The following is a 27,005-nucleotide window of genomic DNA, read 5'->3' as shown; positions in this document are numbered from 1 at the left end:
CTCTCAGGAGGTGAAGTGCCTGCCTGACAGGCCCTCGGGTGCCTGCACACGCCTCAGGGTAGAGCGGAACAACCGCTTATCCCTGAGCCTGTGCAAGCAGGACGGCCTTCGCCTGCAAGGAGCGTGGGCACAGGCCCCCCAGGGGGCAGCCAGCGGAAGGCCCTTCCAGCGGGACGTACTTCCTGTGCTCCTCAGGGCCCTTTCTCCCAAATTACCGGACTCCGCAGTCTGCAGTGTACACTCTGTCCTGGCCCAGTCCCCACGGACCAGAGGAGGACACTGAAACTCAGAAAAGGGGAGCCATACCTGATGGGCACCCAGGCCAGTCAGCAAAGGCGGGGACCAAGGGCCAGCCCCAAACCCAAAGGATGGGTTCAGAGACCCTATCCCTGCCAGCCGTGTGCACCAGGGGCCCTGCCGCCTCCTGTCCCCGTCCCACCCAGGTGTTCACTCCCCCAGCCTCTGTGCCTGTGCCCCTTCCCCTGGCAAAGGCAGATGACAAGATGCACCTCCTGGAGTTTCACTGCGGGCCCCGGGGGGAGGACATGAAAGCCCAGGCTTCGGTGAGCCAGACCGCCCGGCCCCGGCTGCGGAGCGCGCAGAGGCCACGCCTGGCTTCTTTGCCCAGTTGCAGGGTAACCTTAGGGGTGGTCAGGGCCTCCTAGCCTAAAGCCGGGGGGAGTTCAAGTGCCCCAAACTAGGGTGGGGGAGCAAGTCCGAGGTGGCCCTGGCCAGCAGGTGGCAGCACAGGCTGTCCCCACAGAACTGTGGAGCTAGAGGACAAGCCCTGCCACTGGCCGGCTCACCCGGTCCGCTCCTACTCCCCAAGCCCGGGCCCAGGCCCCCACAGTGAACGATCAGCGGAGGACAGTGGCAGCTGTGAAGTGGCTGGGAAACGGAGACCAAGGAGCCCCTACCCTGAACAGCCCCCACCTCCGCACTGCTGCCTCATGGGGATCCCATAAGGTCCTAGAGAGGAGGCTGCATGGAGGAGGGAGCTCCCGAGGGGTCCCAGGGCTTTCTGAGAGGAGCTGAAGCGCTAGGCCCGTTCAGCCTACGGAGGCTAAGAGGAAGGGCAGCTGAGGGGAGAGACTGTAGGTGCCGGAGGGGGCAGGAGCGCGGCAGACACCCTGACAGGAAGAGAAACTGGAGGAGGGGCACGTTCTTTCTGGGCTCCTGCCCGCCCCCAGCCGGCATCCGCACCTCCCCCTCGCGGCAGGATGGGGCTGAGCTAAGTACCAGGCTCCACCCCCCAGGCCCAACTGACCCTAGACGCGCGGGGTGGGGCTCTGCCGCCCAGGAGCTCCTCCCTCTCCCTGTCGCCTCCCCACCAGCCCATCCCACGCCTGCAAGGAAGCCAAGTAGACAGGGCGGCAAGGGAGGAGTTCGCGGAACAGGACTGGATGGGCACAGCAGGGTGACCGCCTCCCAACTGCTGTCCCTTCTTAGAGAAAGCGAAGCAGAAAGGACGGAGGCCCCCACAGCCTGGCTTCTGGGCACCACATCTGCCGCAGGAAGGGGACACACTACTCCGAGACTCACGGCAGGCCGAAACCCTAGTTTTATTTCAGCATCAGCAACGTCTTAGCCATCACAAAAATAAACTCTACCAAGGGCGACAGAAGTCTCTACAGCGAGGCTAAGGGCTCAGCCGCCAAGTGGCGAACATCAGGGGTGCATGGCGGGCACTGCCCGGGCAATAAGTTAGGAAGCGGCAGGGCTGGTGGTGGTGGCGGTGGGGGCTGGGGCCTCACTTCTGGGCCGGCACGAGGTCGTCGATGGCCTGGCCTTGCTCCAGCCGCTGCTCCATCTCGATGAGCAGCTTCACGCCGTCCACCACCATCTGCACCAGCTCCACCTCCGAGAAGCCCAGGCGGTCGGCGTTGGAGACGTCGAAGACGCCCCCCACAGCGGCTGTGTCCACGCCACCTGGGGAGATGACCAGGTCAGCAGGAGTGGGGGGAGGGAGCTGCCCCAGAAGGAGGACCGCCAGCAGCCGCTGCCCCACTCACCGGTGCCTCGTTTCTGAAGCCGCAGCCGCTTGAGCACCTCCGGAAACTTCTCATGCTTGCCCAGGTGCGGCAGCTTGATGTGCACACCTGCCCGCAGGCCTGTGCCCAGATTGGATGGGCAGGTGAGGATGTACCCCAGGTGAGGGTTCCACATGAATTCGTAATTCTTAGACTTGAAGAGTGTTTCAATCTGGAGATAGAGAAGTGGGAGAGGTGAGCCCTAGCGGAGAGCCCCCCACCAAGGGACTAGCTGGGACTCGAGGGCCCAGGGGGACCGATGGGGGACACCCACTCCCTGAGCTCTGGAGCTTGGCCCTGGCCCCTCCCTGGCACCAAACCCCACTTGTGCCCCCCCAGCTTGGGGGTGGTCAGGCCTGACCTGGGTGAGGCCATTGCAGAAGCGAGTGAACACCTCCTTCATGTTGCCCCCCTTCTGCATGGAGATGACCCGCAGGTGGTCTTCCTCGTTGATCCACACCAGGAAGGTCTTATTGTCATTGTGCCTGGGGGAGGGGCACAGTCAAGCCTCCTCCTTGGACTATGGTCTTAGGACACATCCAGAAAAAAACTCTAGAGGGACCCCAGACCCCAAGAACTTTCCAAGTCCCTGAGGTGCTCAATCCAGCTGTACCCAGAAGCCTGAGCTGCGCCCCACCCTGCCGGTCCTGAGCTGCGTGGCTGAGGTGTGGGGGAGGGCGGGGGGCCCCACCTAGGAGGTCAGGGGCTGAGGGAAGTGGTGTATCTGGACGCTGAAACCGCCCTTCGCAGACCGTGCAGGCCCGAGGCTCTAACCTTCCCCCAGCCCCAGCCCCCGCTAGGAAGCGTCTGCGTCAACCCGGCACCTGGCAGAGTCCCCGCGGAGAAGGGTGATGAAAAAGGAGACAGAAAACAAGAAGCTCCAGCTCCCAAGAGGAGGGTGGAGGAGAGAAGCCAGCGCCACCCGTCGCCCACTTCTAAGCTCCCCCAGGCCTGCGCCTCCTCCAGCTGGAGTCCCTCTCACGTACCTGCGCGGTCAAGGTCACCTGCGAGGAGGCCCCGGAGGAACCAAACCTGTCCCAGGAGTGCGGCCCCTCCCTCTTCCTCCTCGGAGGCGGCGTGGGGGAGGGCCAAAGGGAGGGGAAAGGGGGACCCGCGGGAGGGGAAGGGGGACACGCACCAAATACCGCGGGCGTCTGGCCAGTCACGGGCCATGCCCGAGGCCAGCAGCAGGGGCGACACGGGCTTATCGAAGAGGAAGTGGTCGTCGATGAGCTGCTGCTGCTCCGCCTCGGTCATGCTCTTGAGAGCGTAGTAGCGGCCGGCCAGGTCCCCGTCCAGGCTGGACAAAGCTGCAGAGGGGCACGCTCAGGAGGACACACACGGGCCCCGGCCCCGACGCCCGGCTTTGTGTGAGCCGGGTCCAGGCGGCGGTCCGAGACCGCGACCTCGCCGGGCCTTGGGCCTCCGTCCCCCCGGGAAACCGGACAGGGCGCGCAGGTAAGAGCGTGGCAGCGGCGGCTCGGGTGACTGGGGTGACTGATACCCTGGACAGGGATGGGGGCGCAGCTGGCCGGCCCGACCCCTACCTTCCACGGCGAGCTTCTCGATGGCGCGGCGCTCCCCGCGGCTGCAGTGCGGGGGAAGGCAGAAGCCGCGGATGCTGCGACCCGTGCGCACCCGCGAGCTCAGCACGTAGTTGGGGTCCAGGTCGTCGCCGCCCTGGGGGCGGAGCCGCGGTGAGCGCCGGGAGACCCCTCCCCAACCCGCCCCGCCACCTGGGGCCGCCCCGCACCTGCAGGTTGTCGGGGTTGAGGTCGGTCTTGTGCTCGTCGCTGGGCTTGTAGCCGCCGTGCCGGTCCTCAATGATGGGGTCAAAGAGCTCCTTGAACACGTCATAGGACTCCTCGTCGCCTGCCACGCAGCCCACGGTCATGATGTAGGGGTGGCCTGGGGGGACGCGGAATGGGGGCAGTGACGTCACTGCCAGGCCTAAGCGAGCGCGTCAGGCCCCTGCAGCTCCGCCCGGGAAGGGGAACGGCGGAACCCCGGCCCGAGCGGGGTTCTGGGGGAGGCGCTGGAACCTAGCCCCACGGTTGTTTCTTGCGGATCACAACCCGCACCCTGACCCCGGGACCAGGGGGCGCGTACCCGGGTTGTCCACGCCGGTCTGGATGACGTCGTCCAGCGTGAAACCGCTTGGCGTGCTCTTGGCGCGCAGGTCCGCGTACAGCTCGGGGGTCAGCACCTTGGCCATGTGGTTGTTGTGGCCGCTGAGGTCGGGGAACTCGTCCTCGGCCGGGAAGCGCAGCTTCACCGCGTTGTGGCTGTTGGAGAAGGGCATGGCGGCGGCGGCGGCGGCGGCGAGCTGCGGGGAGATTCGGGGTTCAGGGAGGACCCGGCGCACCGGGCCCCTCGGGGACGCGCAGGCCACCCGGGACCTCGCTGCCCGGGCTCCTGGTCACCCTGGGACGCGGCCAAGGTCAGCGGGGTCCGCAGCTCGCGCAGGGCGCTCCTGCACCGCCCAGGACCCCAGGCCCCACCGGCGCGCGCTCCAGGCGGCGGACCCCGGTGTGCGTGACTCTGCGGCCCACAAGCCCCTTCGTGAGCAGCAGCGCCCCCGCCCCAGCGCCCCGGCGGCCTCCGCCCGCCCTCCGGCCCACTCACCGGGTGGCCGGGCGGGGCAGGGGCTCTCCGTCCGTCGGCAGCTCCGTGCGCGGCGCAGGCGAACAGCAGCGGCTCCGCGCTCCCGCGGCTCTTAAGGGGCGCCACGCGGGCCGCCCATTGGCCGCTATTTATAGCCCATTCATTCCATTGGCCCGCGCTGCGGGGTGGTGCCGCCGCTTTGTCCGCCACCCGCAGCCCCCGACAACCCTCCCAAGGCCGCCCACCCCTGCTGTCCCCTCGCCGGGACCCCGCGCAGCCCGCCCACCCCGCCCGGCGTCCGCCCAGGACCCCGCGGCCGAAACCTCAAGCCCTTGGACGTGCTGGAAGTTCCCTCCCACGCTGCCTCGGGCGGGAAACTGAGGCAGGGGAGCCGCTGGGCACTTGAAGGCGCTCGGGCTCATCTGCAGCCGGGCTCTGGCCTTCCCCGGTCCTGCCAGGGCCCGCGGCGGTCACGACGAGGGTCCAGGCGTGAACGTCCCGAGCTCCCTCAGCAGGTACTAACCCTCCACCACCCCACCCCCGCCCGGTCCGAGCCGGCCAGGAGCCGCCGACCTTCCTCAAGGTGCCCGGAGGCATCTCCCGGACAATGTTGGTGCAGAGCGAGGGCGCGCCGGGAGGCGCAGTCTGGCTGCGGTCCAGCGGGGCGGTTCCCGCGGTACCTTGACCTTGGGCAAGTCCCCCGACTCCGGGGGACCCGAGCCAGAGACCCCCGGCCCAGCCCTGCCCGGTAGATGAGAGAACAATGTGGCCCTGGGAGGCCGCTGGGGTTGCACAGCCTCAGAGTCTCCAGACCCCAGCCTTGGCCCCTTTCCACCGGGGACAGGTTCATCTCACCACCCCACCCCCAAAGGCAGGCCCCGGAGACTCTCGGCAAAGATGGGAGGAAACACAAACAATAAGCATGTGTGACATTTAAAAACAAACAAAACCAAAACCGCCCCTCAGTAAAAATCAGAGTCATCCAAATTAAAACTAGGACTATACCTTCCTTCCACTGCCCCCAATATACCCAGATGGCAAAAATGTGAAAGACTGACACCAGCCAGTGCTGGCTACAGGCTGGAATGTGGAGAGACAGGCCTGCACACACTGCCTCAACTGTGAACTGCTACATCCTTTTTGGAAAGTAACTTGGCAGTATTTATTAAAATTAAAAATGCTTGTACTCCATGACCCAGCAGTCCCCCTTCTAGGAATCCGGCCTGTACAAAGGACGGTCTCATTTCTCTTTGCGGATAGAGATGTGCAGTGGGAAAAACATACAAATGAGCCTGGATAGAACTCGATGCCCATCACTTGGGGACTGGCCAGGGGTAGGAAGGCATGTCCCCAGCATGGAGTATTACACAGTTATTTTAAAAAAATGAGTTAGACCCCTAGTCATTGAGCCGCCAGCAAGGACTCAGCACCCTCCCCCTCAAACCCCTCACCTCTTGAAGATCCACCTGCCTTCTCCCAGGCCTTCCGTCGGCCATTTCCACCGAGGAAAAGGGATCCTGTCCTATGTCTGCCCTCCAGAACCTCCACTCTTCTGAACCCTTTGCTAATGCAAGTAAGAGTAATGATCTGCTTCCTGCTGGCACTGAGGGTCACATCCATAAGAGCATTCAACAGAGAAAGGGCAGGAAGACCCTTCGTACTTCCAGGCCACCAATGATTACAAGAGAAAGAACTTAATGAAGGTGTTTAAGAGGAAGCTTGACTACAACGGTGATGCAACCAGCACACAGAATACGGAGAAGTAATTCCGCTGCAGGGTGACCAGTGCGAAAACATACACCAGTTCCTCACAGAGACCGGGCTGACTAAGGACGACCAGCGGAAGTTGCGTGGCTGTGGCTGTTGTTGTTGTTCATCTTTTTTAAAGTAATCTCAGCCCACAACGTGAGGCTCCAACTCACAACCCCGAGATCAAGGGTCGCGTGCTCCATCGACTGAGCCAGCCGGCCGTCCCAGTTTCATGGGTTTTAAGTGCTTTTGATTCACTGAAGCTTACGTGAGGATTTCCTTGCAACGAGTAGAATTTCCCTTCTGTCCCATATCGCAAGTTCAGAAACCTCGTGGCTTACATAATGTAACCATTTGGGGTCTGCTTTTAGCTTGGAGTAATGCAATTCCTTCGTGCGGTCAAATGAAGAGAAAGGGGCGCCTGGGTGGCTCAGTGGGTTAAATCTCTGACTCTTGATTTCAGCACCTTGAGGTGGTGAGATCAAGCTCCAAAGCAAGACAGGCTCTGTGCCTGCAGCGTGGGGGGCTGGAGAGTCTCTCTCCCTTGCCCTCTGCCCTTCCCCCACTCACGCGGCCTCTTTAAATTAATTAAATTAAATCTTTATTTTTTTAAGGTATTTATTTGTTTGTTTACCTGAGAGAGAGAACAAGTGGTGCGGAAGGGCAGAGGGGGAGGGAGAAGCAAGCTCCCCGCTGAGCAGACAGCCCGATGTGGGGCTCGATCCAGGGACCCTGAGATCATGACCTGAGCCGAAGGCAGAGGCCTAACCCACTGAGCCACCCAGGCGCCCCAGTAAATAAAATCTTTTTTTAAAAAATGAAAAAAAGGGGGAAAAAAGTGAATTGGAGCTTGTGTGTCCATGTCCACCATACACCGTCCTGCGAATAAAGCAGGAAAGGGGGCGAAGCCCGTTGCTCTGTGTGTGTTTCACAGCAGCCCTGCGGGGCTGCGCGGTGAACGTGGCGCCGCTGCCCGAAGCCTGGCCCCAAGCAAGCGGCCGCGCGAACCAGAAGGAAATACTGGCAGGATCGGGGAGCAGATGGGTGCTGCTGGGCGGGGGCGGGGCCCGGGCAGCGCGAGGAATTCCAGTGTCTCCGGTGCCTCTGGGGAATGGGCACTGGAGCAAAAACCCAGAGGAGGAGCGAGTCCCTTCGCCTCTGCCTACGTGCGCCGCGGCGGGTGCAGTGCCGGCGGCCGGCAGTCCCTGTGCTCTCAGCACACGTGCGACTCCTGCCTCTTCCCTCGTGCGCCTTAGCATGCTTTGACCTGTTCCCAGTGGCATTTTCTTATCCCAGTCGGCATTTTCTTAGGTACTTAAAACAAACCAACGCAAAGTGGCAAATGGCCCCGGGCTGCCCAGATAGCAGGTGTCCCTTAAGCCTGGAATTTCTGCGCACTGTGCTCCAGGCAGCCCCTTCCTCCAGTTTTAGAAATCATCTGCAGTTGCCCTCTTCATCTCCCCATCCCCCCACAGCCTGATGGGCTCAAGTTTCTGTTTCTGGAAATCTGGAGGCTGACTTGGCTTTCAGACATGGGGGTGGGGATGTGGAACTCCGGGCTTCTCAGAAGAACCCCCTCTCCACCCTCAGGCCACTACAGGCCTGACCTACTGGGTGGAAGGCCGGAAGGTCTTGCTCCCTCTCCTCCCTAGAGCACGGCCCACACTGGAGAGGGGCAGTCCAGAGGTTTGGGGCTGCCCTGCTCAAGGTCAGGCCCCGGGGCCCCTCCTGCCGGAGGCTCTAGCAGTCCTCAGCATTCGGACACGGGTGTTGTATCATGCTGCTGAGAAGCGAAGGAAGATCAGAAGGTGGGAGACAGGAGAGACAGGTCAGAGGTCCAGCAAACCCTCAATGGTCTGGGAGTGCCTGGCCCTGGGCTAACTTAACCTGGAGCCCATCTTGGGGACCCCTGGGGCAGGCCAGGCCTCAGCTGGACTAGATTGACAGCATGGGTGATCGACAGCTGTGCTGGGGGAAGGGGAGGAGATCTTCAAGGCCCTTAGACCCAAATGTTATGGCGGCCCCTACCAAGCAGAGGCTGCTTGGGAGCCTGGGTGGTCCCAGAGCAGAGAAGCAAGGGGTGGGGAGGCCTGGGTGGTGCCAGCCTCCACTGCAACTAGAATAACATTGCCCCAGTGGCCTAACCCTTGCCTGCGGACCCTCCATTTTCCCCAGGGCCCAAGGAGCCGGTTTGGCAGCGTCTGGGCAAGAAGCTGGGTGACATCACCCGACCAGTTTATGGTCCAGGTTCCTCAGAAATCACACCTGGTTGCACATTAACCAGCTGGCCCTGGAGGGGGAGGGAAGCTTCAGTGGAATCCCCAGCTTTTCATCTGTGGGACTTAGCCTGCCTAATGGTGCTGCAGCTGTAAGCAAGCACAGGTAGGCCAGATGGGAGAGCCAAGCAGGGGACCAGAGGTCATTCTCAGAGTCTGTCCTCAGAGGGCAGTCAGGGTATAGGCTGCCCCGTTGGCTCAGTGAGGAGAGCACGCAACCCTTGATATCGGGGTTGTGAGTTTGAGCCACATGCTGTGTGTAGAGATTACTTAAAAATAAAATCTTTGGGGGGCACCTGGGTGGCTCAGTGGGTTAAAGCCTCTGCCTTCGGCTCGGGTCATGATCTCAGGGTCCTGGGATCAAGCCCTGCCTCGGGCTCTCTGCTCAGCGGGGAGCCTGCTTCCTCCTCTCTCTCTGCCTGCCTCTCTGCCTACTTGTGATCTCTGTCAAATGAATAAAATCTTTAAAAAATAATAAATAAAATAAAATAAAGTCAGGGTGAGCATTTCTTCCTCTTTGTGCCCTGTCCCTAGTTCTGAAGAACCAAAGGGGAAGCTGGTTGGGGTCAGGAGAGGAGTGGGAGCAGCTTTGGGGTCAAGCACTCTGAGGCAGGAGGCTAGGCTAGTCAAAGAGGGGAGGAGCTTGGTCCCTGCCAGGTGCAGCCTCCCCCTGTGGGCATCTTCAGCTTCTCCCTTTCCCCCAGAGTGACTCTGACCCTTTTCTCCAGGGTCTTTTTCCTGGCTGCTCTCACCTTTATTCAGATCTACCATTAGTTCTCTGAAGTCAGATTTACTGGCTTTAAATTCCAGTCCAACTGTGGACCCATTGCCTATGTGACCTTAGGCAACTACCTAACCTCTCTTGAGTCAGCATTTTCCCATCTGTAAAGTGATCCGCACCCCCCACACAGCCCCCTGCTCCATAGGATTGTGGAGAGAGTTTAATATGATGAGACTTAGCTGGGCTTATATAGAATCAGTTCTTGTTAGTGGAGCCTCAATAGATAAACTCTGCCCAAAGCAAGATGCCCACCTGACCTGGGTCATCAGCTGGAGCTTGGAGGAAGCTGGTGCTTTGAGGACGCAGACTGAGGGCTGGGGCAGGCGTGGATGGGACCAATGGGCAACTCTGGGTAGGCTGCCTGGAAGAAGGACACTGGAGGAGCTGGGCCAGCCAGTTACAGACAGAGGCAAGTGGGAAGTTGAGACCACAGGAAACCACGGCCAAGTCACCAAGTCCTAATTTAGACTCTTAGTGGGCGCCCAGCCCCAGCTCCATACTGCAGCTGAGAGGTTGGGGAAGAGGAATCCCCAGAAGTGGAACGTTGACATCTCCCAGGGGAGCGATTAGGTGGTGACTCAGGCAGGTGCATCACCAAAGGAGCAAAGATCACCTGGAAGGGAGGCGGCTCCTCTCAGTGCCGGGAGCAAGAGGCAGGGAGGCCGTGATGAGCCACACAGGCACCTGGTGGCCAGAGTGCTGGTCCCAGAGGAACATGAACCCACGGGGAATGGGAGGCCACCTAAGTCCCCTTAACTTTTTACCTCCTCCAAGAGAGGTTCCCAGGCCCAGTCCAGCCAGGGCAGAGGCATGGTGGGGGCAGGGTGGGGGCGGTGGGCTTGAGGCTAGGCTGGGGTTTCCACCATGGATTCTGTGGGACCCATGGCAAGGGCCACAGACCCTCTGGCAGGCCTGGCCACTCCCATTTTGCCAGGCAGGAGCTATGTGGGCCCGGGGTGTGGCCGAGGGTCATTGCTAGCTTGACCATTGCTAGGTTTAGGCCCTGACTCAGCCTCTGTGTGGCAGGGGTCGGCGGGAGAGTCTCTATCCCTTTCAGGTCCCCAGGGCCAACAGGACAAGGCCTGGTTGCTGGAAGCTGGGAGACGGAAGGCGTCCCACATCCCTGTCGTCCTTCCCTCCCCCCACACTGTCGGCCGAGGAGCTGGCTCTGAGTCAGCCAGGCTGAGACAGAACAGGGCTGCGCTTCCCTTTTCTGGCCCTTGCCTTCCCGCTGCCCAGCCCCCAGCTCAGGCCGCTCACCTGGGCCTCCCGACCCCAGCGTGAACCCAGCTCCTGCGTCTCGGCACCACCCACCTGCCCCTGCCCCACGGCTTCCCTGTAGTGGAGGACGTGCCGGCAGGGGAGCCCGGGCCTGGCCTAAGGCCGTCTGGACACCTTCCCGGACAACCCACCGGTCTGCAACTTCACCATCTGGCGTCCACCCCGGGGCCCGGTCTGAGGGGCTCCCAGAGCGGTCCCGCGGGCACCACGGCCAAGGCAAAGCGCCTCGACGCGCCTGGGCAGCTAGCGAGGGCCGGCCTTGCCGGGAAGCCCAGCCCCGGTGCCCGCCCACAGCAGCCCGGCCGCGGGGACGCTGCAGCCCCCCGAGTGTCCCCCGCACGAGCTTGTGTAAACAGGGAAGCCGCAGCGGCCCGAAAGGCGCCCAAGAGGCGCGCTCCGCCGCCGGGCGGGGCTGCCCGCGGGTCCCGGCATCCTGCGCGGGGGGCGGCGCAGGGCGGGGCGGGGCGCCGTGACGCCATCGGCGGGCGCCGGGCCGGAGCCGGAAGTGTGGAGCCGCTCTCGCGGCGGCACGTGCGGAGCGTCCGGGAGCGGCCCCCGCCGCGCGAGGCGGGTGAGACTGCGCGTGGTCCCCTCCCCCCCGGCCCGGCGCACCCCGACCCCTTCCGCGGGGCCCTTACCGCTCCTGCATCCCCCTGGAAGCCCGTTTGGGGGGAGACTAGGGAGGGGGGCTTCGCGGAATGGAGCCCGGCATGGAGGTGATAGCGCAGACCAGCGGCCGCTGCCCCGCTGGTGGCCGGGCCCTCATCTCGCCCCCGGAGCATGGGAGCCAGTCGGCTGGGCTCCGGTCCTTGCTTGGTGGGAAATCTTGGGCCCGTCCTCCGCCGTGGCCCCGCTTCCGTTTCTCCCTCTGTGATTAGGGCCGGTGACTTGTGTCTCGTGACCCAGACCGAGGAGGGTTTAACCTGTCCAGCCAGGGTGCAGCCAGGGACCGAGGCAGCCGCCCCACTCGCACCGCGGGGCTCTGGGCCTCACAGCCCTCCGCCCAGATTCCAGGTGCACCCTCCTGGCACCTTTCCGCACTCATGTCGACACGCTTCCTCCCAGGTCCCAGGCACCTGCCCGATAGCAACAGTATGAGCTTCGTGGCCTATGAGGAGCTGATCAAAGAGGGTGATACGGCCATCCTGTCGCTGGGCCATGGTGCAATGGTAGCAGTGCGTGTGCAGCGTGGGGCACAGACCCAGACCCGGCATGGTGTCCTGCGGCACTCGGTAGACCTCATCGGCCGCCCCTTCGGGTCCAAGGTGACCTGTGGCCGAGGTGGCTGGGTATATGTGCTGCACCCCACGCCTGAGCTCTGGACCCTGAACCTGCCGCACCGCACGCAGATCCTCTACTCCACCGACATTGCTCTGCTCACCATGATGCTGGAGCTCCGGCCTGGCTCTGTGGTCTGTGAATCCGGTGAGTTCTTTGGGCTACCTCAGTTCTATTTCTGGAAAAGTGACGTGAAGATGGAGATCCGACCCAGCATCGAGACAAGCCTCCAGCTTGCCCTTCCTGAGGACGGGCATGGGTGCTCAGCCTCTCTTGCAGGAGGTCTCTGGGGGGCTGACTGCAGGGAGTGAGACTCGGTGGAACTGGTTAGGAGGCTGGCACTGTGACCTGACTGAGAGTTGATGGTGCAGGACCAGCGCTTTCCCCCGCCAGGAGCTGGTGTTCAGTGAGGATCCTGCCTGCCTTGGTGGGGCAGGGCCAGAGTGCCGCTCGGCTCTGGCCTGGCTGCCGCCTGCCGTTCCCTACCTCTGTGCTGACGGAAGGGCAGAGAGCGCCTGGCCTAGCAGTCCTTGACCACCCCTTCCCGGAGGGAGGCCAGAGCTGCTCTGAGGTGCTCACTATAGGTAGGGAGACTGCCTCAAGCTCATCCTCAGCCGGCAGCACTGTACGGAGTCCAGGGCCTGAGGTCCGTCCTGGCCCTCACACGCACATACACACACATGGGCAGTGGGGCCAGCTAGGACGGAGATTGAAGCACACACCCCAGCCAAGAACAGCCCAGGCACGTGTGCACCTAGATTTCCAGCGTGTTCGTCATGGGCTGCGCAGCTGGGCTCCAAGGTCACGAAGATTCCACCAACTTTCCAACTTTCTGAGGATTCGAGGCTATCTCACCCTTCTGCATGTGGACAATTGGATGATTCCTGTTGCCCAGCCAAACACTGAAATGGGAAGGGTCAGGCACAGACCTGGGCTGTAGGTCAGAGGGTGGGCAGGGGCTGGGCAGAGGCCAGCTGCTCATCCGCAGGGGACCTGGGGTGGGGGTGGCGGTGGCGGTGGCGGCAGGACAGCAGGACTGCAAGACGGCGCCACCCCTGCTACCGTGTGTGCGGTGGGCATGCTTCTGGGCTCTGCTGTGCCAGCTCCTGGTCTAGGAACGATGGGTCTGGCCCTGAGTAGCACAGGCCGGGTTTCTGCTTCCCCGAGCAGGGAGTCAGCCCAGTGTCACCATTTCAGTGCTGAGTTGATTGCCGTAAGGCTGCACGTTTGAGGGCGACTCCCAGGGGTCCCTCCAGCTGGGTTGGTCGGGGAAAACTTCTGACAAGATGTTCAGCTGGGAATGATGAGGAGGAGGCACTGCCAAGAGCCCAGGGAGAGCGTCTCCCCAAGGGCGAGCCATGCAAAGTGCGGGCCCAGCAAGGAGGCCCGAGTGGCCAGAGCAGGCATTGAGGTCAGGAGGAAACAGGCACAGCTCAGAGAGCCATTAGGGGTCCGACTCTGCTTGGTGTGGGGTGGAGAAGGCAGGCGTGACTGAGGTGAAGAGACCCTCTGCTGTGTTTGAGGCAGGATAGAAGGCGGCCGGGCCAGCTGGTGGAGGTCACCCCAGGGAGCGGGGTGGCAGGGTGGGAGTGGGGGGAGACACAAGTTACTAGTGGGTTGAATGCAGGGTGGAGAGGGGCATCGAGGGCGCTTCTGGGGTGTCTGGCTGAGCTCTGGGTGCCTTTGACTAGGCTGGGGAAGGCCTGACGGGGGGGGGGGTTTGGGATAGGAGCGGGCCCAGCTTTGCTCTTGTTCCTGCTGAGTGCCGGTCAGCTGTTTGGGGCAGGGGTGGGAGATGCGTGTGCACTGGACACTAGGTAGGAATCTGGCGTGCAGGGACATGTTCATCAGGCATAGCATCTGAAACCACAGGGGAGGGGTGGTCCTTGCGGGGGCAGGGCCGTGGCCCCACTGGGGGCTGCCAGGTGGGAAGTCCAAGCTGAGGGGTGGCCAGAACAGGTGGAAGAGAACCAGGGGATGATGACGCAGAAGACTGGCGCCGTGTGGCCAGGTGGTTACCATGTCGCAGCTCATTGCCGTGAGGCCGTGGGGAGGAGGACAGGGCTGCCGCTGTGTGGTGGAGGCGGGTGAGGGGCAGAGGGATGGGCAGCCTTAGCGGGCCAGGAGCTGGGGGGAAGGGGCTCGGGACCAGCCACCGGGTGGAGGGTAGGGGACAGGCCCGCGCTGCCCCATCTACTCTGTCCAGACCCTGCAGGGCCTCTGGCGTGGGATTGGGCAGGGCTGCCACTCTCCCCTGCCCCCAGGTCCAAGGCAGACTCGGGAAATAAACCCCAGCTCCTGTCCCCACCCAGCCCTGGTGCAGCCCCAGCTAACCAGACCCTAGGCGGCCGGGACCTGACAGGCATCTCTGGAAGCGATGCCACCAAGTAACTGGGATCGTCTGTCCCCATGGGGCCTGTGTGGGTCTTTCCAGGGTGAGGGTGGAGTTCTTTCGAGTGTCCCCAGCAGGCCCGCCTGACATGCGTCCCGTCCCATCCCATCAGGCACTGGCAGCGGCTCTGTGTCCCACGCCATCATCCGCACCATCGCGCCCACGGGCCACCTGCACACGGTGGAGTTCCACCAGCAGCGGGCAGAGAAGGCCCGGGAAGAGTTCCAGGAGCATCGGGTGGGCCGCTGGGTGACGGTGCGCAACCACGACGTGTGCCACAGTGGCTTCGGCGTGAGCCAGGTGGCAGACGCGGTTTTCCTGGACATCCCATCTCCTTGGGAGGCCGTGGGCCATGCCTGGGATGCCCTCAAGGTGGAAGGTACAGTGAGGGTTCTGGTGTGGCCCTGGGGCTAAGCTCCTGGGCTGGGCCTTGGGTCATCTGAAGCCCAGAGGGGTCAGAAACCACCAGGCCACGCAGCCTGGCCAGGCCAGGGCCCCTTTTGGCCCGAAATAGGGGTGGGTCAGGCTGGCGGAGAACTCATCAGGGAGGTCACCCCATGAGAGGGGGAGGTTGGGAGGAGTAGGGTCCGGGGAGGAGAAGGCCCCAGCTGACCCCCTGTTCCTTGGCCTTGTCCCGCTCTCACTCGGACGTGAGTGATGTCTGATTTCGCTGGGGAATGTGGCAGCTCCACCTCGGTGAGATGTGGGGCCCATGCCAGGGTACATTTCAGGGGTTGGAGGTCAGCCCCTGACCCCAGCCCTTGGCAGTGGAGTCTCCCTTCCCCCCAGCCACAAGCCGGCTAACAGCCCCTTTTAGGGAAGATGCTGGATGTGGAGGCGGGAAGGAGGTGGGAAGGAGGCGGGAAAGTTGGCTCTTTGCCAGGGAGGAGCTGGTGAGGCCCTGGGTTTTTCCCTTTTCTGGAGAAGGAGCCAGCCCAGGCAGGGCCCCTTCCCTTCTCCCTGCTGAGTAGTGCAGCCGGGAGAGCAGGGAGGGAGCCCAGGGCGCGCCCGGGGAAGGGCCGCCCCTCCGAAAGAGGTGCCAAGGCGCAGCTTCACGAGTGAGGGGCTCTGGCAGCAGCTCCCAGGGGGTCCCCTGTTGTGCCCCTGGGTTTTGCCAAGGTGGGCCCCGCTTCCCCACACCTCCACGCCTTCCAGCTTTGCCCCCAGGCACCACAGTCCCGGGTCCAAGTCCCACGGAGGCTGGAGCCAGCCACCCAGCCTGGGCCGAGCCCAGGGTGTCACACTCCTGGCCTTCTTGTCACGAAGCTTCCTTCCTGGTGGCTGGCTCTGGGGGAGCCGAGCCCAGGGTGTCACACTCCTGGCCTTCTTGTCACGAAGCTTCCTTCCTGGTGGCTGGCTCTGGGGGAGCCATGCCTTCTATCGTCCCCATCCCCCATGCTCCTCTAAGCTCCCTCCTTTGGGCTCTTGCTGTGTCTGATCTTTTTGGTCCCAGAGGCTCCCAACTTACTTGTGGGCCTTGCATTTTCCAATGGCTCCCCTGCCTGCTCTGTGCAGACCCCCCAAAGGGCCGTCCCTGGGCTCTGTGGAACTTGGGCTGGCCAGCAGGCTTGGGCCCTCGCCTGGTGGGGCCTGTTTTCCTGGCAGTACACATGGGGTTGGGTCCCTTCTTGGGGATGACCCTGCGCCCTCCCTGGGTTGGCTTCAGGCTGCTTGTCCCTCCTCCAGGCCCACACCTTCTTGAAAAACTGTCTGGGGGGGTCTCTGTCCCCAGGTGTGGCTGAGGTGACCAGGCCTCGGGGCCATTTGAGGACTCGCCCGGCCACGTCCCTGTCCCCGCTGCAGCTTCCCCACACCCTCCCTGCTAGGACAGGGATGTGGGCTGGACCCGGGCCAGGCTGAGGGACACTGCGGGTGGGCCCTGGTGGGAGGTGGCAGGAAGGGGCTGTCAGCTCCCGCCTGCACCCTGTCATCCTCGGCCGTCAGGCTCCGCTCCGAGTAGGCGCCTCCTGTTCCCCCGAGCAGGTGACAGCCTCTAATTTCCTGTGACAGCAGCAGCTCCCACCGCCTGTGAACCCCTTCCCCCGCCGCTGCCGCCCTGCACGGCTGGAGCTGTTCTGGGTGGGGTGATCTGGCGGCTGCGAGGCGGAGGTTCTGCTCTGACCCCTGGCGGGTGGTTCGTCCTGGCCCCAGGCCTCGGCTTCCTTGTGGAAGTGGAGGGTAGCGGTGCCCAAGTCCAGATGGAATCAGGGTCGTGGGCTCAGTCTGAGCGGTCCCTTCCACGCGACTCCCGGGGAGCTCTGGACCCACGCCTGCCCCCCCCCCCCGCTGCCCCGGGGACAGTGGGGGGCCCCGCCTCCGCCCTGCCACCCCCAGCCCTCCGACCCCGAGCCCGGCTCCCCACAGGTGGGCGCTTCTGCTCCTTCTCGCCGTGCATCGAGCAAGTGCAGCGGACCTGCCAGGCGCTGGCCGCCCGCGGCTTCTCGGAGCTTAGCACGCTGGAGGTCCTGCCGCAGGTGTTCAACGTGCGCACGGTCAGCCTGCCTGCGCCCGACCTGGGGGCCCACCCGCACCCCGACGTGCACCCCTTCCGCAGCGGGACGCCCATGAAGGAGGCTGTGGGCCACACGGGCTACCTGACCTTCGCCACCAAGACCCCCGGCTAGTGGGCCTCCCGCCAGGAGCTGCGGGGAGCTGGCCACAGGCCGCCTTATATGGTCGGTGAGCCTACTGGGCCTGCCTTGAGACGGACCGTGGGCCTGCGGCAGGCAGGGCGGGGCCTCCCACAGCCTGCACAGCCTGGTCCCCTCCCGGCAGCCTCTCTGGAGAGGAAAGCCTCCAGCCCATTGCCCTGCTGCACCCCCCCAACCCCCGCTGCTGCTCTCTTGCTACAGAGTCTCTGTTGTCACCTGCTCTTCTGGCTGTTGAGGCCAAGGACTGTAGGTGGTGGGGCCTGGGTCTGACCACCTCCCAGGTAGCCCCAAACTGGCAGGGAGCGGGGCCGGAGCCAGGAGGAGGAGGACCGCTGGGGCTGGGGGCCCCCAGAGCTGATGGTGCCTGGCTTGGGGCGGGAGAGGTGGGCTTTCTAGGTGGCCTCAGGCCTGAGCACAACCCTATCCCTGTCCCCGTGAGGTGTCCTGCAGGCCAAGTGGGGGTGCCCTGTACCCCCTCCCATAGAAGGGAGGGGGCCCTGAGCAGCCCTGCCCATCTGCCGCCCTTCTCTCGCTGCTGGAAGTGCCTTCCGTGGCCCCAGTCCAGCCAGAGCCCTGGCGTGTTGGTGAGAACAGCGCCCACGCAGCCAGGACCCTGAGGGGGACGGTGAAGTGCCTCAGGTATCCCACCCGGCCCTCTCAGAGCTGTTGGAACCCCGGCTGGCCAGCCCCGGGGCTGCTTGGGTGCCTCTGCCCCTCACAGGAGTGCCGGGGGCACGGGGATCACATCCAGGACGGAGGGCAGCCGGCCCTGGCCGCCAGCTCTGGGCCGAGCGGCTGGCATCCCCGCCTGCCTCAGTTGCATGAAGGGCCTGAGCGTCTGCCCTTGGCCTCCCCCGTCCTCCAGAGCTTCCATTTTCCCCCATTAGGACAAGAGCCCCAGGGAACGTGCTGGCAGGGGGGCTGGAAATAAACACTGTTGCCTCGGCCATGCTCACTGGTCTCTTCGGTGACCCTCACGCCAGACCCTTGTTCCCCAGTGCCAGTTCCAGGCTGGACCTCCCAACACACAGCCCTGGCCCCCGCTGCTTCCTCTCCCTGTCAGACAGCAGCCTGGGACATGATGGACAAAGGGGCAAGTGTGTGGCCACCTCCACTCAGCTGCAGAAAGGGCCACTTGTCCTAGTGGGGGGGAAGGGGGGGTTCTGCCTGTGTGTGTGTGTGTGTGTGTGTGTGTGTGCGCGTGCGCGCGTGCACACACACGTCCATCTGTCTGTCCCAGAGCACTGGACCCTCCCTTCACAGCCCAGCCTGGCATGGCATTTACAGCATGGACCACCTCTTATGCTTCTGGAAGGGCCTAGAACTCAAGAAGGACCCCCCCCCCAACCCCCTCCAAAAACAGGCCTGCCCTTCCAGCCCCAGGCCACACCCAGCCCTGTGAGTCCTTGCAAAGGTGCCAGGTGGGGTAGGCCTGCTGGAGGACTGGGCTCCTGGGGGGCCTCCCCTCTCCTGCCCAGGCTCCTGACAGGACCCGAGTCCCATCAGAGTTCCTCTGGGGCCCTGGAACCACCAACCCAGTGTTCTTACTCTCCTCCCAGGACTCGTCCTGACCTCTGAGCAAATGCCTAGCTTGGGGGACAGGGGGAGGGACCTGTGCCTTGCGCTGGCCTTGAAGAAAGCTGGGTGAGACCCCTGCCCCAGGTCATAACCCTCCATGCTCTGCAGAGCGCATGAACCTGCCTGAGCATCCTCCTCCTTCCACGTGGGGCTGAGGATGGCGGCCTAGACTACAGCCCTGGGCATCCCTGGGCCTGTGGGAGCTAGAGGATTGGGGTCAGGAGACCCTCACACTTGGCCCAGGGCAGCTCCGAAGTCCGGGGGGCCCTCCGGCCCCTCAGCTGTGCTGCCAGGCCCTACACAAGCCCCTGGGCATCAGCCTTGCCCCAGGTAACCATCCAGGCCCCATTCAGCTTCAGCCTGGAGCTCCATGTGGCTCTGAGCCCCCCAGGAACGCCTGTGCACCCTTTGAGACCCACTCCGGTGTCTCTGTGCCTCCCACCACCAGCCTCAGGCTGCCCCACCATTCTCCCGCATCTCCCAGCCTGCGATCCCAGGTGAGTGTGCCTCGGTTCTACAGAAGGGGGTCCTGGGTCCAGAGGCACCACTAGTGCCAGTGGCGAGTGAGTCCGCAGGTCTGTGTCCTCACCTCTGCAAGTCAGTGGCATGGGGCTGGTCACAGGGCGAGGATTCACCCAGATGCTCTCTGTGACGCTCCGTTTTTCCTGGAAATTCCTGTACTCACCCTGTGACACATCCTGCTGCCTCTACTGCTGCCCCCCCCCCCGAAGGCCTAGAGCCCCTGACTCACCCAGTCCCTGGGCCCCAGCCCAGGATCCTGCCCTATGGACAAGATTAGAGTCTGCTTCGGCCTCCATGGAGGCTGGTTCCAGCCGCTTCCCCCAGGAAGGCCCCCCGCCTTGCCCTCGTTAGCCCTGGTGTGTGCTGCCCGAGCCCTTGCCATGCTTTGCCTTCCCTACCTGTGAGGGGCCCACCTCCCCCAGCAGGAGCCCCTGGGGCGGCAAGGGTCCTGGGACTGAGCCTGAATTTCCGACAGGCACCGGGTGGATGCAGGCCCCTGTCTAGCAGTGTGACAAGGAAGGGCTGTTTGTTCCATGAAGACAGGACAGCAGGTGGACTTCCCCACACCTGCCCCCCACTCCTACTCTAGATCTGTGGCCCACCAACCCTGTCTTCCAAGGAACATGGGCTCCCTGCTTCTGACATGTGGAAGCGAGGGCAGGCATGCTCAATGGGACCCCAGGCCCAGGGAGATGATGCTGTTCCTGCCCCACCCTAGCTCACTGCACGTGTGGAGAAACTGAGGCCCAGAGGAAATGAGAGTTGTTGGGATGCAGACCTCCAGCTTCTGCCTGCCCACCAGGGATCCTCTCCTGCCCTGTGTGGTCCCCTAGGTTGTGACCACAGAGGCCAAAGGGGAGAGAAATCTCTGCTGTAATCCTGGAAGACTCCTCAGAAGAGGTGACAGCCATGCAGGGGCTGGAAGGGTGGGTGGAAATTGGAGGAGGCAAAGCAGGAGGCCTTGCCAGGTGAGAGCGGGCAGGCCTGGGGCAGGAGACCAGCATGCAGGCCGGGAAAAGTAAGATGGGAAGTGCTGGTGGGGAGTTTCACTAGGTGTCCGGGATACCTCCTCCGGCCTGGGAGCTGCCTGCCCTGTTTGCAAGGCTGCTCCAAGCACAGGCCAACTGCCCAGACACAGTGCCCCACTTTGCTGAAAGGCTTTTGGGCTCATGGGGCAGCCTGGGGATGGCCCTGCCTCCAGGCGGGGCCTCAGGTGTGAGGGTACCCGGGTCAGCCTTGCTGGAGGTCTTAGCTCTTGATGCCCCCAGGAGGGAGTGTGCAGGTGGGGGCTGATAGTGCCCGATTCTCAGAACCTTGCCCTCCTTGCCAGCCTCTCACGGGGTGCTCCCACCCAGCAAGTGGGGACCACGCCCCTCCTGGCGCTGAGGACCCAGAAATTTGGGGCAGCCCAGCCTGTCCTTGGGGCTGGGAACCAGGCACAGATTGTGCAGGTGAGAAGTGCACGATGGGAGCAAACAAAGCAGGGGAAGGGGGTTAAACTCGGGGGGTGGGGTGGGGGGTGGGTGAGGTTGGGGGTTGGGACAGTCAGGAGGGCTTTGCCAGCAGGTGGCCCCTGCAGCCCCAGAAGGACCAGGGATCTGGACTTGAACTGGAGGGAGGATGGCCAGACTTCGCTCTGCCCTCCTCTGCGGGGGGTTGGAAGCACTGATGGGCTAGAGCCTGCCTGCTTCCCGTCCTCCCTCTGGCGCCACGGTGACAAGTCACCTCCCTCCTCCTGGCAGAGGAGGACGAACACAGTGCCTGCCTTGGGGTGGGGGTGGGGAGGAGCTTCCCTGAGATGAAGTATCCCCTCAGCATCTGCTCCGCCGGTCCTCACAGAACATTTCTCGTCTGTTTTTTTAAGTTAAAATTTATTTTTAAAAATAATGTCTGCACCCATTGTGGGGCTCAGACGCATGGTCCCGAGATCAGGAGTTGCGCGATGGCGCACTCGTCCGCCGGAGCCAGCCCGGTGACCTAGAACGTGATTGTCCTCACTGCCGCCTCCAGGAAGCCCCAGTCCCCGCGGCAGGTTCCGAGGCGGCCAGAATTCGGCCGCTGCTGCTGGGTCCATCTGAGCGTGTCCTCTGCGACCTGAGGCAAGCCTTGGACGGCGGTTGGCCCGAGGGGCGCTTGAGGACGACGAGAGAGACTTCCCCGCCCTCGTGCCCCCTGCGCTCCGAGGGAAGCGCGAAGTGAAGCACCGCGAGCTCCTCGGGGACCCGCCCGCCCCGGCGGCCCCCAGACGCCTACCCCCACCCAACGCGCCTCGCGGGCTCCCGGCCTCTCCCGCCCTCCCAGGTCCGCCGCGACCTTGGCGCTGCGCCCCCCGCGCCCCCCGCGCCCCCCGCGCCCCCCGCGCCCCCCGCCGCGGCCGCGCGCGCCTCCCTTCTCGGGCCCGCCCTGCTCTGCGGCGGCCGCGGGCTCGGGCGCGGGAGGGGCGAGCGGGGCGGGCGGGCCCTTTCCGAGCCGCGGCCCCGGTCACGCGGCCCGCCCGCCGGCGCGCTGGGGAGGGAGACCCCGCGGGCGGGGCGCGGCGGGGCGGGCCGAGGGACCCGGGCCCCGCCGAGCGAGGAGGGCGTTTCAAAGTCAGGCCGCCCCCGGAGCCGCGGCGTCGGCGGGAGGGAATAGCTCGGCTCCCACCAGGCCGAGAATAGCTCGGAATTGGGTCACCCTCACCCGGAGCTCCGGTCACAGCCTCCAGCCTCCGACAGTAATCAGCTTTCTCCCTGACATCTGTCCCTTCAAAGGGGGACGGGCTGGGCGCGCGCCCATTTTTAGAAGACGCAGAGGGGCCAGGGCGGGGAGGAGGGTCGGCGAACGGGTTGGCCCCGCACCCCCTCCCCGCCAGGCGGGCCACCCCCATCCCCCCTGGCCACCTGCTGCTTCCCCCACCCGCGGCAGCCCCACCACCGCGCCGGCCCGCGGGCGGATCAGGGAGCTCCGCCCTACCCCTGCTCGCCGGCCCACCTTGCCCTTTGCCTCCGGAGACCCCCTGTGACCCCCTCCAGGGCCCCCCTTCCTTCCCTGGTGGAGGAAGGTTGTGTCCTCCGCCAGGCAGACTCCCGTGCTCTGTGCAGGCCGGGCCCTCCTCGCAAACCCACTCGGCGGTTCTGTCCCCCGTGGCACGGCCCGTCCCAACCCTGGCCGCACGCGGGTCCAAGAACCCTCCTTGGGGCTGCGACCCTCCCGCCGCCTCCAGGGGCCAGCACACCACCCCGGACCTACAGAATTTGGAACCCGGGGTGGGGGGCGCAGGGATCTCTGCCAGGGTAGCTGGCGTCTCCCCAACCGTCCTCCTCCTGTTTCTTAAGCAAACCCAACACATCCTGAGCATAAGCAGCCCAGCCAGCTCCAGGGAAGCTTCCAGACCATCGACCTCCCTCTCCAAGGCCATGCTGTTGTCAATTAGGGCTTCGTTTTGCCTCAGCCTGGATGGAATGTTTGTGTCAAGTCCCCAAATCCTTCCCCTGAGACGACTGTGTCTCCAGCTCATTTCACAAAATGAGACATTTGGGAAATGGGAAGCCTGAGTGGCTATTCCGTGGGCTGAAGGAACAAGCACTTTTTTTGGTGCGGTCATGAGACCGTGAATGGGGAGGGTGGCTGGACACCGGGCGAGGGGAGGGTGAGGGGAGTCAAGGCAAGCCCAGGCCCTCCTTGGACCTGGAAGGCTGTGCATTTTCTCGGCGTTTGCATTTTCCTTACATTTTCCAAGACACCTTGTTTTAAAGGGAAAATGCCCAGGGCTGCTTCAGCCAATTGGTCGCTCTGGGTTCTGGGGCAGCAGCCCTGCCCCTGTGGGGGCTCAGACTCCTGCTCGCAGCGTCCCCTCCTGGGGTCAGGACCCTGGCACTTTTCTAGGGTTTTCCAGCCTGGGGAAGGGGGTGGGGACGGCCAGCGGGTCACGCGCTGTAGGGCAGGCAGGAGGCAGTGAGCTGGTCATTGGCAGGGCGACACGGAGCCGTCCACTCTCTGCTCCCCGCCGGCACGGATCCAGCAGCCACAGACCCAGACGTGGGTTTGGGGCTGGCAGAGGGGCCCCAGTGCAGAGCGTGGGAGATGGGAAGGAGATGGGGGCAGCACAGCCCCTTGCTACCCGCCCAAGAGAAGGTTCCGTCCCACACCCCGGAGGTAGCGCCTGTCCTGGCTTCTCAGCTCCCGGTGACCACCCTGTCTCCTTCTAGACCCTCCCCCTCAGCCCTGGACCCCTGCCCCTGCTCCACTGCTGCCAACAGATCTGAACTGTCCCCCAGAAAATGGCTCAGAAATCCATTTCATCGCAGTGTAATGGGCATGCAGCGGGTGGCACCCAGGCAATTCTCCTGACTCAGGAGTCCCCTGGAACCCATGCCCCTTTCCCGTCCCTGCCCCCCCCACCCCTGCCATCCCCACAGCGGCTTGTGGCTCTCCCTATAGTCACATTTGCGAGAAGGTGGACCTAAGTGGGGCTGAAACGGGAAGGAAGAGCGCTGGGAACCTGGGGCTGTGGCCTCAGAGGCACAGGCGGAGCCGGGAGGAAGCACGTGGCAGGGAGCAGCGCGCCCCTCCCCCCGCCCCCGGCCTGTGCCAGTGGCCGCCGGCTCCCAGGTGCTGGGCGCAGAGGCGGGGAGGGCTCCGGGCTGCTGGGTACACGGGAGGCCTGCGGAGACTCCGGGCCCAGGAATGCGGGCCCCGGGCTGTGGGGCGGGGGCGGCAGGGATGACCGAGGCGTGTTGCTAAGCTACCCGCACAATGGACATTCCGGGCACTAGGCAACGGGGCAGGAGCTGTTTCCCGGGGAGGGGTAGGAACCAGAGGCCCCAACCTCCCCTATCCCCCAGCTCTGCTGCCCCCCAACCTGAAGGTGCACAGGGTGCCTGGCCTCTGGGGGAGAGTGCAGCCTCTTCCCAGTGCCTGATCCCCTGTGGCCTCCTCCGTGACCCAGGCCCAGGAGGTGGGCTCCTGCAACATGGGATGACCCAGCCCTCCCTGCCTGCCCCCAGCCTCTGCCTCCTCTGCTCATGCTTCCTGGCTCGTCCCCCCACCGCGGAGTCCAGATGCAGGGACTTCAGGGGGCCCTGGGCAGATCTTAGAGGTTTTGGTGGGACCTCGGTCCTCTGCCATCTGCTGTTTGTCCCTGGCTCTTGGGCTTGGCACCCCCACCTCGAGTCTGGCCAGGGCGGGTTCTGCTCGCAACCACGTCTGGCAGGGCCGTGGGCCCCCAGCGGCTGTCCCCAGTGTCCAGCCTGGCCTCTGTTTGTCTGGGACAAGCCAAGGGCTTTTGTTTTGCTCCCTTCAGGCTCCACTTCCTCCTTCTGCGGAGAGACTGCTAAGGAGCTCTGGGCCCAAGTGCCACCAGCTGGCGGGGGAGGGGGGCGGCTCAGCAGGCTAGGGAGGGAGGTCCACGTGTCCACGCAGCAAGCTTCCCACCCCACAGCCCTTACTGAACTCCTAGGTCAGGCCACCAGGCCTTTGCCCACGCATCTCCCCCATCCAGCACCTTCTCCCCCCCACCGGGTCCCCTGCACCAGGGCTCCCCCAGCTCCTCTCACAGCCTGGAGAGACCAACCGTGGCCGCCAGCCCCTCTCACCCCACTACACTCCCGCGCACGTGCGAGCATGTGCACGCGCGAGCACACACACACACACACACACACACACACACACACACATACACACACACAGCAAAGGCACGCACAGGCCAGGCATCACGGGATCCTGGGAGGAGCCGGTTTGGGTGGCAGAGTGTGAGGAGCTCTGCCTCGAGCCTCCCCCCACGAGCGAGCCCCACCCCAGGCCAGTGGCATAGCTGCCTGCGCCTCCCTCAGGACAGCCTCCCAACACCCCGGCTCTCTCCCCTTCCTGCGGCCCCCACCCCTGAAGCCTGGCGGCCTGCCTATCTGGGGAACACCCAGATACAGACACCCCCCAACAAAGCTGAGGCCCCCACAGCTGCCCCAGGCCCAGCATAGTGTTTGGGGTGGGGTCTGCACCCCAGCCGGTGCTGTCACTCCTCGGGAGCCAAGCCCAGGGACGGGCGGCTCCCGCCCCTCCCCCATGTCATTCACTTTCCCAGGAGGAAGGCTAGGCCTGGCCTAGGCTGAGTTGGGGCCCCTTGGGGTCTCTTTTAGACTGAGAGCTGGGGACAAAGAGGCAGCTGCCAGCGGGGGGGGTGGGGTGGGCATGGCGGCCTTTGTGCGCGTCCGGCCCCTCTTGGTGACCTCACTGCCGGCCAGTGAAGGGCCCTTTCTTCCCAAAGGCGGCCGTTGGGAATCCGCCTGGGGACAAAGCCGCTGCCAGGCGGGGAACAAGTGAGTGGACGGCCCCCCTCATGGCATAAATTAGGGGGCCTGAGGTGGAGGAGGGGAGGGCAGCTGCAGCTGGCGCCAGGGGCAGAGCACACCCATGCGTGTGTGCAAACATATAGACGGACAGCCCCACCCCCCCCTCACAAACGGGTGCATGGGGCTGTCCCCCGTCCAAGACTCATTCATTCATTCCTCCCGCGTGGGGCGCGCTGGCCTGGGGACACAGAGAACATCTGCTGGTGAAGCAATAAGGACGTCTGCTGGACACTGGGCGTCCCTGGGCGCAGGGACTCTGGTCCCCAGGGGGAGCTGGGACACACGGGTCTCAGGGCTGGGACTGAGTCTGCAGGTGGACCCCCAGAGCTCCCTGTCTGCAGGTGTCTGAGGTCCAGCGGGTGCCCTGGCCCGAGATCCCATGGCAGGTCCCTCGGCCTTCCAGTTCACCAGGTGAGGTCAGGAAAACAACTGGTTTCAGATGAGTGGTATCTTGTGACACCCACCCCCTGGGGGGCCAAGGGCTTCCTGTCTCCAGGGTCCCTCCTGCTCCACAAAGTATCCTCATAGACGTATTGGCCCTTAGCCCTCCCTGCCTAGGGCACTGCCCCTGCCCCAGGGATGACTCCTGTGTGAGACCCTTGGGATGAGGGGGGAAGTGGTCCAGGGTGGCCAACGGCAGCAGGCCCATGTGGACGTCACGAGGCTCAGCCAGCATGGGTCACCACACTGTCCCTCAGGCCGCCTCACGAATGCACCAGGTCTCCTCCGGCAACTTGCTTAGCCTCCCTGAGCACTGGAAACACTTGTCCCCATCCCCACAGCTTCAGGCCAGGCAAGCTTCCCGCCGCTGGAGGCAGTGGGCTTGGAGCTGGCCCTGGACGGTCAGCTGGGTCCCAGAGGCAGGCACGGCTGCTGTCAGGCCCAGGGGCTCTCCCTCAAAGAATGGCGGCCCAGCCTGCCGTGAGTGCAGTCTGGCTCTGGTGTCCTGGCCGTGCTGATGACCGACGCTGAGAAGGCATCTGACCCGGTGAAGGGCACTGGCCCTCCCATGGGTCCCGTCCCTTGAGGGGACGTATGTGCAGCTCAGGGCTCTGTTCACAGTGCTCCCAGCTGCCCCTCCCACACTGGGAAGCCTTGACCTGAGGCCTATGGTCGGGGTCCAGAGAACTTTGAAGCTTGCTGTCATCGCAGCAACACTGAGAGCCCTGAGATTTCTGGGCGGCTCCAAAGCTCTTTTGCAACCCCTGAGACCACAGCCCACCAGGAAGCGGGAAGGACACTGGTGTGGCTGGGCACCTACTGGGTGCTGGGCATTTCTGCACCCACCTCTCCCTTCTATGGAACAGGAGACTGAATACCCACGGGCTGCGCCCAGCAATCCAGGGGGCGAGCGGCCGGCCGGGGGCGGGGGGGTGTTGTGCCCTCAAACGCCGGGGCGTGCAGCCCTGCTCCCCCGCCCCAGGCCGGAAAGCCCTGCGCCCTTCGGAAGCTGGGAGCGGAAGCACTCGGGACGGGAGGGGGTCGTGGGCCCGCGCTTTGGGCCGCGTTGCCATGGCGCCGCCGCGGGCCGCCTCGT

At 64.2% G+C, this 27,005-nt stretch overlaps 2 protein-coding genes and 1 pseudogene across 3 annotated transcripts; 2 read left to right on the top strand and 1 right to left on the bottom strand.

The window, feature by feature from the left end:
* Positions 1-1,538: 1,538 nt before the first annotated feature.
* CKB (creatine kinase B) lies at positions 1,539-4,755 on the bottom strand. The gene is made up of 8 exons (XM_032839573.1): positions 4,656-4,755; positions 4,140-4,356; positions 3,784-3,938; positions 3,578-3,710; positions 3,169-3,340; positions 2,392-2,515; positions 2,013-2,202; positions 1,539-1,929 (listed from the first exon to the last, which is right to left on the bottom strand). The coding sequence occupies exons 2-8, from the start codon at positions 4,330-4,332 to the stop codon at positions 1,751-1,753; spliced, it is 1,146 nt and encodes a 381-aa protein (XP_032695464.1). The 5' UTR covers positions 4,333-4,356; positions 4,656-4,755; the 3' UTR covers positions 1,539-1,750.
* Positions 4,756-5,158: 403 nt separating this feature from the next.
* Positions 5,159-6,819, top strand: LOC116856234 (annotated as a pseudogene).
* A 4,382-nt stretch (positions 6,820-11,201) lies between these two features.
* On the top strand, positions 11,202-17,184 carry TRMT61A (tRNA methyltransferase 61A). Of its 2 annotated transcripts, XM_032839613.1 has the most exons (4): positions 11,202-11,292; positions 11,787-12,146; positions 14,504-14,770; positions 16,756-17,184. In XM_032839613.1, the coding sequence occupies exons 2-4, from the start codon at positions 11,816-11,818 to the stop codon at positions 17,013-17,015; spliced, it is 858 nt and encodes a 285-aa protein (XP_032695504.1). In that variant the 5' UTR covers positions 11,202-11,292; positions 11,787-11,815; the 3' UTR covers positions 17,016-17,184. The 2 variants fall into 2 exon arrangements, with proteins under 2 accessions (XP_032695504.1, XP_032695503.1); XM_032839612.1 differs by lacking the exon at positions 11,202-11,292 and having other exon boundaries at positions 11,436-12,146.
* The last annotated feature ends 9,821 nt before the right edge of the window (positions 17,185-27,005 follow it).

This window comes from Lontra canadensis, unplaced genomic scaffold (assembly GCF_010015895.1).
Source record: "Lontra canadensis isolate GAN:19392208 unplaced genomic scaffold, GSC_riverotter_1.0 scaffold108, whole genome shotgun sequence".
Classification (NCBI taxonomy): domain Eukaryota; kingdom Metazoa; phylum Chordata; class Mammalia; order Carnivora; family Mustelidae; genus Lontra; species Lontra canadensis.
The sequence above is the reverse complement of the archived record's forward strand: the minus strand, read 5'-3'. Positions and strand labels throughout refer to the sequence as shown.